General features: G+C 39.1%; 1 protein-coding gene and 1 long non-coding RNA gene across 3 annotated transcripts; both read left to right on the forward strand.

The window, feature by feature from the left end:
- On the forward strand, positions 1-2,305 carry LOC141774824 (paired box protein Pax-5-like). Of its 2 annotated transcripts, none has more exons than XM_074647638.1 (5): positions 1-196; positions 275-315; positions 400-507; positions 1,586-1,786; positions 1,866-2,305. In XM_074647638.1, exons 1-5 carry the CDS (start codon positions 78-80, stop codon positions 1,886-1,888), a joined length of 492 nt encoding a protein of 163 aa, XP_074503739.1. In that variant the 5' UTR covers positions 1-77; the 3' UTR covers positions 1,889-2,305. The 2 variants fall into 2 exon arrangements, with proteins under 2 accessions (XP_074503739.1, XP_074503740.1); XM_074647639.1 differs by having other exon boundaries at positions 1,643-1,786.
- A 5,060-nt stretch (positions 2,306-7,365) lies between these two features.
- Positions 7,366-9,188, forward strand: LOC141774825 (uncharacterized). Its single transcript, XR_012595476.1, has 4 exons — positions 7,366-7,493; positions 8,046-8,133; positions 8,342-8,382; positions 8,475-9,188. It is a non-coding gene; the product is annotated as an uncharacterized LOC141774825 (long non-coding RNA).
- Positions 9,189-12,316: the final 3,128 nt, after the last annotated feature.

Genomic DNA, 12,316 nt, shown 5'->3' on the forward strand with positions numbered 1-12,316 from the left:
ACAATGAGACAGGAAGCATCAGGCCGGGAGTGATCGGAGGCTCTAAGCCCAAAGTGGCCACTCCCAGAGTTGTGCAAATGATCCTGCATCTGAAGCACACCAACCCCACCATGTTCGCCTGGGAGATCCGAGACAGGCTGCTGCTGGAGCGAGTGTGCGACCACGACGGCGTGCCCAGCACCAGCTCCATCAACAGGTATAGATGAACTTGTGTGTGTGTGTGCTTGACAATACAGATCATTGAGCGTTGAGTGAGTTCCCTCTGTTTTTACAGGATCATCAGAAACAAAGTCCAGTCCGAGTCTTGTGAAGTTGGTAAGTTTTTCTGTCCCCTTTGACTTTCTCTTGACCTATCTGTGTGCCTCTAATGTTTCCTGATGTTGACCTCTGACCCTGCAGTGACATCAGCATCATCTGTTGCCGTGGGAACGGCCTATTGCTCTGATTCCACCCATTCCATCAGTGGAATTCTGGGAATCAGGAAATGCAGCGGCAGACACAAGGAAGGTAAAACAGTCTGTGAGTGCGATCCGTGTATTTGTGTGTGTTTGAAACTGTACGTATATAGAGGATACTTGTTTCTATTTCTATATTTATTTTGGCAGTCGGAATGATATCCAAGATGGATAACGGATGCTACAGTTTTATTCTATTTTCCAAGCTGTCTTTCCATCGTCCACAATTGGCTTTGGTTTAGTTTTTTCCTGCTGTTAGCAGCTCCTCCATCTTTGTCGTACACACTCTATTGAAACAAAAATGTCCAATATCACACTCTCAAATCAATTAGATTTGTTCTACATACTGACATCTTTGAGTATGATATACTTTATTCTGTCACTTTTCTGGTGTGAGCTCAATACTGGATCAACTACTGTACAGTTTGCTTGGAGTGGGCATCTAGGAACCAATGGAAATGTACTTTTACACACTTCACAGTGACTTCACATGTTAGTTTGTATTTAAAGAAGTAATTGATTTTTTTTATATCTTTTTTTATATTTGGTCATTCAATCTTATTTGATATTCGAAAACTTATGGGTTTAGGCACTGATGCTACATCCATGTTATTCTGCTTCGTTGTCTTCTGGAATTTTTCTAAAGCAGAAGAAAATCCCCCAACTCATAGCCTATCAAGAAAATGACGATGATACAAGTAAGAGCATCTCTGAAACAAGTTGTTTCAAATTGCAAAAAAATAAATGACCATCCTCCCCTTCTATTCCTGTGTTTTAAAAACAAAAATGTAAGACTCCACATAAACATGTTTAGATGGATGTATTTGCAGAGCAGACACAGAGATCACAGTGGAACCAGACCACACAGCAGACTGATGGTGGTCCTGTGTTAACATTACTCTGACTGAAACAACCTCCGCAGCAGGAGATCCACCTCACCGCCCCAGGCTTGTGTCCTCTCAGCCAGCAGGCTCTCTGCTCCCTTCCCTCACCTCAGCCTCTCATTACAGGCCCGCTTACACCTCCACTCCTCCATCACTGCAACCATTAGAAGAGGAGATTGCATAGATAAATATGCACCCTTACAGCTGGGAACACACATGCATGTATTTTGTCATTCCACTAATTAGATGGAGGTTGGAAGAGAAATAAAAGTGAACGTGGACAGAAGCTGTTTTGTTTTCCAGGAGGGGACGTCTCCTGCAGCGTCTACCACGACCAGCCATGCTCCTGTAATGAAGCCTGGGGATGGTCTGACCCCCGCCTGACCTCTATCTCCAGCCTGACCTTTTACCCTGCTCTGCCAGCTAATCATAATCCAGACCTCTTAGGTCAGTCTGCAGCAAAATATCATCACTTGTGTGTGATATGAGTTTGGCTTAAATGTGCTTCTCTCATCTGTCCTCTTAGGGCCTCCGTGTCGTTACAGCTGAACGGCTCTGCAAAAGACGTCACAAGAAAGAATCCTGTTAATGCCAAACACAAGGATTTCAAAACTGGATCGACTGAAATTGACTGACATCAACATAGAATGAACATGTTGAAATAAAACTGAAATGACATACCTCACCTGTCATGTTTAATTTACATAATTTGGAGTCAAAGAAAACATGCTGTTGTCTCAGAGGCTTCATCAGGCCAACATATTATCCCCCATCCCCGTCACCCCTGTGGCCATTTTCTCCTCAGCCAGTGGTTGAGGAGGGAGCATCATTAGAGGCCCCTTGATGGAGAACATTGACTGTTTTCTCTCCTTAGTGTGGCCTCTCCTCCAGCATGAGGGATTAAAGGGAGGAGATGGAAGATGCCGGAGGGACCGGCGGGGTCAAAGACCACCGCTGAGAAAGAAATCTGTGGCCGGCGGTGGGCATCAGTCTGTAGGAAGCATGTAGGAAGCATGTAGGGAACAGACGGTGCCAAATGTTTTTACTGTGTAAATCTACATACAACTCATTGTAATGTTTTGTTATACATGTTCAAGCTTCTGTAGTTTGCCAAAGTATGTGTGTTATATGTTTGTAATTAAAAAGGTATCAACACTTTAGACATCTGTTTATTAAAGTTAAAATTTATTTGACCACTGAAGCCCAAAATCACAATTTTTTCTCTGGGGGCTTTACAGTCTGTGCAACACCTTAAATTGAACAGAGCCATCATTAAAGGGATAGTTCGGGTGTTTTGAAGTGGGGTTCTATGGGTAACTTATCCATATTAAGTGTATTACTTACGGTAGATGACGGTCGGAACGCCCCCAGCATAGAGAAACAGACAGGAATACCGTCACCGGAGCAAAGAAATGCAATGTTGTGGATGAGGACAGCAGAAAAATTTATTTTAGTCACCTAAAAGAAAGGCACAACTAAAAAAATTACATCAGTTTAAGTGTACACTATATTTAGAATATCTTCTGATGGTGAACTGAACTCAAAGTGAAATTATCTATGGTGTTTTTGACATCTGAGCCTGCTGCCTTTGGAGAGAGCATATAGATAAGTTTTACTTTCGGTTCAGTTCCCCCTCGGAAAGGAGAAGGAAAGGGCTGCCTGACGGCAAGATAAAGTGGTGAAAATATTCCAAATATATCGTACACTTTAAATGATATAGATTTTTTTTAGATGAGTTTTTCTTTTAGGTGGCTAAAGTATGTTTTTCTGCCGTCCCCGTCCACAGCATTGTATTGCTTTGCTCCGGTGTCGGTACTCCTGTCTGTTTCTCCAAGCTGAGGGCACGCTGACCGTCATCTACTATTGATAATACACTGACTATGGAAAAGACCCAAACTATCCCTTTAATATTATTGGTTCCACCACCTGTGCTTTTCCTGCTGAATGTCACCAGTAGAAGCTTGTATCAGTAGGGGGCAGTAGTTGCTTTGCTTGGTTACAAGAAACAAGTAAAGCAAGCGAGTTTGCACAGAGCATCACTTTCAAGCTGCAACTTTCAGCAGCTCTTGTGTCAAGACAAGATACTCTGATTCACTTTTACAAACAACAACACTGAGCTGGCTGCTCGCCCTCCAGCGGCCTCCCAGTAATGAGCTGTTTTTAGGCATTAGTTTTGTGCAGCCAATTCTCCAGTGGACATTATGAGACAAGCCGCGGTTGGTTGCTAGGAGAACAGTGACACAAGAGCGAAGTCAGGCAACCCAAAAGGGTTTATTTTTGGCCTCTCAACAGCAAAACCAAGAGAGACCTGACCAAAGACCTCAGACTGTGTGCTGTGATATAACATGAGCCAGGCCTTCAAATTACTTAAGCATACAGGCAGTCAAAAGCAAGTTTTTTAATTGGCCAGATGTATTCTTGTCATTTTGTTTTACGTGGCTACAGAAGATTCTTAATGTGAACCATGAGAAGTCTTCCTTTAAGGATTACAATAAGGATAATTACACTGAAGGTCACAATACACATGCAGGGTGAGGAATGCCGACAGACCGGCTTTCAGCATCATTTTGATTACTGAGCAAATGTTTCTAATGTTGCTGAGTCATTCCTCCGCACAGGTGCTGTTTGCACAACACTGTTAAATGAAGAAGACACATTTAAGTTATGTTTCTACTCAACATTTAAAAGTTACATGTAAAAACGGTTTTACTTAAAATGAAAATTGGCAGGTTAACAGGTTGATCACATTAAAAACGTAGATGAAATTAAGTTGGAAAATCATGTCTCCTTACTGTTTAAGTACCTGTTAGTACATGTTAAGTGTTTTATTCTTGTTTGAAGGTGAATAGTGTTGGTGAAATTGGCTAATGTCAACTGAGTTTGCACCTGTTGCGTTGGGAACTGCGTCGGCTTGTGCCAGCCTCCAGTTAGTGTCACTGTCACACCTTGTTGGCACACAGAGGATAAACTTACTCAGTCACTACTGTCAGTCACTACGGGATGTATCCACAGCAGGAACAATGTACAACCTCTGTCCAGCCTGCAGTCTCAACGACCCGAGAGGCCCCAATGATGGTGATGACGCTTGTCTACAGTGTCTATTACTCACCAGCTGTGATGAGTTCAATCACCATCGCTCTCTGGCTCACATCATTAGCATCTGCAGGACGTATGAGCAGGCAGCAAAGAGAGAGATACTCTTAAAGGTAAGATGAAATAAAAGGCCTCCTAATGCTGCTGCTATCATATCTATTAGTAGCTACTGCTGATGGTGTTGCAACTAATAGACACCACCACTGATGTTATTTTCAGTACAGGCCTGTTCATTATAATTGATAATAGGCCTTATAATGACGATACAGACTTTAGAAACACTGTAAAAGTAAAAATAAATAAATAATCTCTGAAAGGCTCATTTAAAATGTTGAGGTTATTTTTCTTTAAACTCATATTGCATGATAAAATAAAAGCTGAACAGGGACATGTCAAGGAGACAGTGTATTAATAAAAATAAAACACTTAATGATAATCAAATTAATAAATCATGATTTATTAGGCTTCACCTCTGCACACACAGGCTATAGGTATAATGCAAAAATGTATATTAATAGTATTTAATTGATCTTGATATTTATTTTGTTTGTCATAATAAGGTCTCATATACAAGCTATCTATTTTATAACATTAAATATCTCATTATTGAGTTGTGGGTAATAAGTTTACTGTAAACAAATTAAATAAAATACAAATGAACATCTCTTTTGGTATAAATACACTATAGATTGAAGCAAGGAGAAGGAGGAGGCATAGAATCAAATGGCTGCTGAGGACCGGTGTGCTATCCGGCCTCCTGGCATTCACTTTCCTCAGTAAGTGACATGTTGATCATGGATGTGCTGAATGAAAGAAGTTCAAAACTACTTATAGAAGAGTTCAATATGCATGAAAAAGTGGTCTGTAAAGCATTTGTCAAAGTGGCCTTTTATTAGATTTAATAGTTACAGTATATATGCATCTGTGATATCAACGTTTTCTCTGTATCCCAGTGTTACAGTATGAATCTGTATGTTGTTATGTCTTTCTTTCTAAAGTGGGATCAGTTGGCAAAGAAGACAATGTTGCACAAGACTATGTAAGCCCTCATTAACCCAAACACACTCTGCAAAACATTCACAACTTCCTGAGACAAGACAAAAAGACTCTCTCCCTCTTTCTCCCTCTCTCTCTCTGTCTGTCTGTCTTTTAGGATGCTGATGTCTTTCTTCCATCCAAAGCATTGCGGTTGTTGGGAGTTCTGCTCTTCTGGACTGTTTGGTTGCTCCTGTATCTCCTCAAGTTGTTCCTCTGGTTGATCAAAGGCCTGCTGTGGTTCATCTCCATTTCTGCGTCCCCGCTGTGTCATTGTTTGTCGTACCTCCTGTCCTGCGTTATGCTGCTGCTACATTACACATGTAATGCTGTGTTTTTTGCAACCACCAGTCCTGTGTATGTTTGTGTCATGCTTCTCAGTGCCATTTCACTGCTCGTTTTAAGGTATAACTATATACGCGATACATACGCGATAATTTGTTTTAGGGCCACTAGATTCTTAAACGCATTAATGCAACGTGTGATTGGTAGGTTGTAGTGGGATCAGTTTTAAAGCTAGAGTGAAGATACTGGTATCATATGAAACTAGTAAACCTAATGAATCCATTTGTTCCAACCATGTTAGCTTGTCACGAAAGAGGCTAAATAACGCTCCAAACTCGCACTAAATTTTGGCGATGAAAAACTGTCATAGCCATTTTCAAAGGGGTCCCTTGACCTCTGACCTCAAGAGATGTGAATGAAAATGGGTTCTCTGGGTACCCACAAGTCTCCCCTTTACAGACATGCCCACTTTATGATAATCACATGCAGTTTAAGGAAAGTCATAGTCAAGTCAGCACACTGACACACTGACAGCTGTTGTTGCATGTTGGGCTTGAGTTTGCCATGTTATGATTTGAGCATATTTTTTATGTTAAATGCAGTACCTGTGAGGGTTTCTGGACTATATTTGTCATTGTTTTGTGTTGTTAATGGATTTCCAATAATGAATATATACATACATTTGCATAAAGCAAGCATATTAACCCACTCCCATGTTGATAAGAGTGTTAAATACTTGACAAATTTAAAAGTTCTCACCTATTTGTATTTATATTTTTGTACTGCAATGTCTACATTTTTTTTTCTATTTTCAACTTAAGTTAACTTTACTTATCTGTGTGTATGTATATATATATATATATATATATATATATATATATATTAGGAGCAAAATCACAATTTTTCAGTTTTTTTCTGTTCTGTATTTAAAGTTTACCTATTTATATTTATATATTTTACATATATTACAATGTTACAACGTTACACAGCTCTGTTTACACATTTCCTTATCCCAGTAGATCTTTACTTATACGTATAGGCAGTCAAAAGCAAGTTTTTTAATTATCCAGATGTATTCTTGTCATTTTATTTTACGTGGCTACAGACGATTCTTAATGTGAACCATGAGAAGTCTTCCTTTAAGGATTACAATAAGGATAATAACACTGAAGGTCACAATACACAATCAGGGTGAGGAATGCAGTCAGACCGGCTTTCAGCATAATTTGAATTACTGAGCAAATGTGTCTCATGTTGCTGAGTCATTCCTCCGCACAGGTGCTGTTTGCACAACACTGTTAAATGAAGAAGACACATTTAAATTATGTTTCTACTCAACATTTTAAAGTTACATGTAAAAACGGTTTTACTTAAAATGAAAATTGGCAGGTTAACAGGTTGATCAGTTAAACGTTAAAAACTTAGATGAAATTAAGTTGGAAAATCATGTCTCCTTACTGTTTAAGTACCTGTTAGTACATGTTAAGTGTTTTATTCCTGTTTGAAATTAAATAAATGTTGGTGAAATTGGCTGTCAACTGAGTTTGTACCAGTTGCGTTGGGAGGCACAGCTCGGCTTGTGCCAGCCTCCAGTTAGTTTCAGTGTCACACCTTGTTGACACACAGAGGAAAAACTTGCTCAGTCACTACTCTCAGTCACTACGGGATGTATCCACAGCAGGATCAATGGGCAGCCGCTGTCCAGCCTGCAGTCTCAACGACCTGAGAGGCTCCAATGATGGTGATGATGCTTATCATATCTATAAGTAGCTACTGTTATTTTCAGTACAGGCCTGTTCATTATAATTGATGATAGGCCTTATAATAATGATGCAGACTTTCGAAACAGTAAAAGTAAAAATAAATAAATAATCTCTGAAAGACTAATTTAATATGTTTAGGTTGTTTTTTTAAAGTCATATTGCTTGATAAAAAATCTGTAGTTTTGCATCAATAGTACATGTGACTGAAGCTGAACAGGGACATGTCAAAGAGACAGTGTATTAATAAAAAGAAACAATTATATTCAAATGAATGAATCATGATTTATTAGGCTACACCTCTGCACACACAGGCTATAGGTATAATACAAAAATGTATATTAAGAGTATTGATCTTGATATTTATTTTGTTTGTCATAATAAGGTCTTGTACACAAGCTATCTATTTTATAACATTAAATATTTAATTATTAATTTGATCACATCATTATTGAGTTGTGGGTAATAAGTAAACTGTAAACAAATTAAATAAAATACAAATGAACATCTCTTTTGGTATAAATACACTATAGATTGGACTACAGAGTAGGAACAACAGAAATGGAAGAAGGAAATGGCTGCTGAGGATCTTTTTCTTCCTCCTGGTATTCGCTTTCTTCAGTAAGTGACAACACGTTGATCATGGATGTGCTGAATGAAAGAAGTTCCAAGCCGCATTATCATATAACTACTTATAGAAGAGCTCAATATGCATGAAAAAAAGCAGATTTAATAGTTATAGTATATATGCATCTGTGATATCAACGTTTTCTCTGTATCCCAGTGTTACAGTATGAATCTGTATGTTGTTATGTCTTTCTTTCTACAGTGATATTAGTTGGCAAAGAAGACAATGATGCACACGCCTATGTAAGCCCTCATTAACCCAAACACACACTGCAAAACATTCACAACTTCCTGAGACAAGACAAAAAGTTTCTCTCTCTCTCTCTGTCTCTCAGGATGTTTCGTGGTTGTTGGGATTTCTGCTGTCTACTGTTTGGTTGCTCCTGCGTTTTCTCCAGATGTTCCTCTGGTTTATCAACGGTCTGCTGAAGTCCATACCCCCGCTGTGCCAGTGTTCGTCGTTCCTCCTGTACTACGTTCTACTGCTGCTACATTACACATGTGATGCTGTGTTTTTTGCAGCTGCCAATCCTGGGCTTGTTCGTGGCATGCTTCTCAGTGCCATTTTACTGCTCGTTTTCACCATGTTAACGTATAGATATAGACGTGAAATATATGCTATAATTCAAGATCCTTCAAATTTGCAACCTGTGATTGAGATCATTGAAATCGTTTTTCGGGTGTTTTTTGGTTTGGTTTTTTTGGTGTTTTTTATGGTTATTTTACTTATTGTTAACGCGAACAATGATGCACAGGCCGGTCAAAAGAGGGCGCTAGGGTGGCCCCCCCCTCCCCCCTGAGCCAGACAGCCACACAAAAAAAACCATTACTACTACTAATAATAATAACAATAATAAATTATACAAATGGTCAATATTTGTGTGTTTAAAATATGGAATGCACCCAGTAATATGTGTAAAATATGATAGAAAATCATCCGTGCAAAATATATAGTTTTCCTGCAGGTCCCCTGACTCCTCTCTGCCTGTCTGTATGTCTGAAGTTCAACTCTGGGGCGACTGAGAAATCGCCCCAAGGAGGCAGGTCTACGTAGCAGCTTAGCCAATCAGCGTCCTCAAATCTGATACGAGAGGGGCGACTTGTTTTATCGCCCCAAGCGAGCTACTGCTGACGTCAGGCTTTAGAGCAACTAGCCCGTCACGGGAGACTTTGACCAATCACAGGTCATTTCAGAGAGAGAGCGTTCCTATTGGCTGTGCTCCGGTCATGTGAATGGAACTTGGCGTTCCTTCACCAGATTTCACAATGGCAGCGTCGTGACAATCTTTCTCATTTTACAGCTAAACCGTGCACTACAAGATGATTCTGTAAACATTTGAGGAGAGAAAATAGGCATTAACGTAACATAATATTGATTCATATTTGATCAGCGCTGCCTAGTTTGACCATTTGGCCAATGTTCAGAGTGATTGACAGCCGGCTCTCATAGACGGCAGCTGGACAGCAGACCTCAGATCAGCTCTTACTGCTTGTTTTCCTCCGGTCTGTGAAATCTTACACATGCCGTTAGGAGCACCGGAGGACACAGAGGAACATGATTTTTTTCAGGTTACCTGTTTCATGTAATACTGTCAGGATATAGCAACCGTTTTATAAAACTTTTTTTAATCATATTTGCTCCAATCTCGCCTACTCCAGCTTTAAAGTACCACACATAAAAGTAGACATTATGCAGAATAATGTATATTATTGGATTATACTTATTGATGCATTAATGTGTTCATCACTTTAATGTTGCAGCTGGTAAAGGTGGAGCTCATTTTAATGACTTTATATACTGCTGGGTAGTTTAATCTAAAATAATACATCATTTATTCGTTGATTATATTTTGTATTAATAATCTGAATCTGTAAAGTTATTAAATCAATGTAGTGGAGTAAAAAGTACAATATTTCCCTCTGAGATGTAATGGAGTAGAAATAAAAAGTATCAGAACATGGAAATACTCAAATAAAGTACTTCAAAATTGTATTTAAGTAAATGTACTTAGTTCCCTTCCACCACTGAGTACATGTTGTACTGTTGTGTTTTTCAAAGCATTCTTTACTGCTCCTGTTGGAATAAAATAATTATTGATTATTTAACTGCAAAGTAGTAATGTGTTTTTGATACCTTCACTTTTTTTGCATTAAATCATACCGGGATGTTTGCTGTAATTGATTGGATGTGGCACAGCCCTACCTGGAAAAAATTGCAGAGCAATCATGGGTTACAAAAAACATTTTAACTTACATTACCGACTGACAGCAGTCGCACAAAAATATCCATTCCACATTGCATGTCATTTCAGCATAAACATAATTTATTCATGGACAGTCAGACTTCACAGGAGTGTGTGTCTCGACAGAATGTGTTCAGGAATGACCTGACTGAAGTCCAAGGACCTTCAAGCCCACTGTCCAGTTTTTGAAGAGTCGTGGCCGCTTGTTACATTGAGACCAAGTCCAGGTATTCCTTAAGCCAATTGTCCAAACTCTTGTGGTATTGTTAAGCCGTGGGCACACTGCCCGCATGAGGCTCGCGTGGCGTCTACGTCGCGTGGTGGCTGCGTGATGCAGGAGTCTGGTGTTCACACTAGACGCGAGTTGGCTGCGTGTCAGCTACCTGTCAGCTGTGTTTCTGCTGCTGCTGTCAGCCCTTTCTTTCTGCATAGAGTTTGCCTTTTAATGGCCATTTAACTTCATGATAAATATAATTTATATTTATTTTAGACAGAGAAAGGTTCAGAAACGTGTGGTAATTAGTAAATAATAGTAATAATCCACAATTAAAAGTCCGTACTGTATTCATTTATGATGCTTTCCAAGTCACTGCTTGTTCCACATCACTGTCCGGCACATATTTCAGAATAAAAGCCTTGTGTTAACAAATGAAGGAATTCTGTGCAAAAAAAGACGCGCGTCTCATGCGGGCAGTGTGTCCACTCTAACCTGTTTACACGGACGCCGAAATAAAAAAAAACACACCACGCGAGCCTCATGCGGGCAGTGTGTCCACCACTTCATGCGGGCAGTGTGTCCACCACTTCATGCGGGCAGTGTGTCCACCACTTCATGCGGGCAGTGTGTCCACCACTTCATGCGGGCAGTGTGTCCACCACTTTACACCAAGTTTCTTAATTGTCACTTGTTACCATAGTGGCCTCTATTCAGCAAAAGCTATTGTAAGATAGAGAAATATTAGTGAACTAATAAGGTCACTAGTCACAGCATATATTTATAAGTCTATGGCTGTTCAGAGTGAAAGTTTATAATAATCATTAAATTATTCATGAAGGCTTCATATGTATCGGCTCTATATACTGTATTAATACTTTATGTACAAGAATATTCACAATATTTACATTTATTTACATTTAACAATGTTTAAAAAATACAACGGCACGACTTCTTATGTAATGCAATAAAGACGTGATTTTGTTGATGCATGTTGTAAATGTAATGTCATGATATATTTATTTGTAATAATATAAATAAATGATATCAGTACATTTTCAGATGCAATGCAACAAGCAGGAGTTTATGAGAAAAGGTGTCAATATGCCTGCATCTTTTTCTGTCCTCTCACAGTATATCAACGCTCGTAGTTGGGTTTTTTTAACTTGTAGAAAACATTTCTTTGATATTATAATGAATTTCATCTACATTTATCCAGTAACTGAACTGTAAACCTCTAGTTGGACCAGTGTGGTTTAAGTCTATGTGTGTGTGTACTGGGTGTGTATATTTCTTTCAATTTAATGATATAAACTGAAGCCATTAAAAAGTTTAAACAAATATTGAAAACTTCTCACAGGAGAAATCCACCTGAATGCTTTGTCACACTGCTATTGAGCTCCCTATCTACTCACAGCACGCGTTCAATGGAAATAATTAATCTGGGTTGCACATTAAGACCGGTTTTTAACTTGAGATCAGTGTGTGTGTAAAGCTGTGTTTCTTAGTTACGCCTATAGTTCAAAGTACAAAAGAGGATTTTTTATTTGGGATATTTTATACTAACTACTTCCTTCTTTATAAATCACTGCAGCGTTTCCTCATTCTCAGAGTCTAAACAGCGCCAAGACCGAAGGAAAGGGGAGAGAAGAGCTTATCAGTGCAGGTTTATAGACCAATAACCATCTCAGGTATACTAAAGACTCATCGTGAATCCGTC

Source organism: Sebastes fasciatus, chromosome 10 (genome assembly GCF_043250625.1).
Source record: "Sebastes fasciatus isolate fSebFas1 chromosome 10, fSebFas1.pri, whole genome shotgun sequence".
Taxonomy (NCBI): domain Eukaryota; kingdom Metazoa; phylum Chordata; class Actinopteri; order Perciformes; family Sebastidae; genus Sebastes; species Sebastes fasciatus.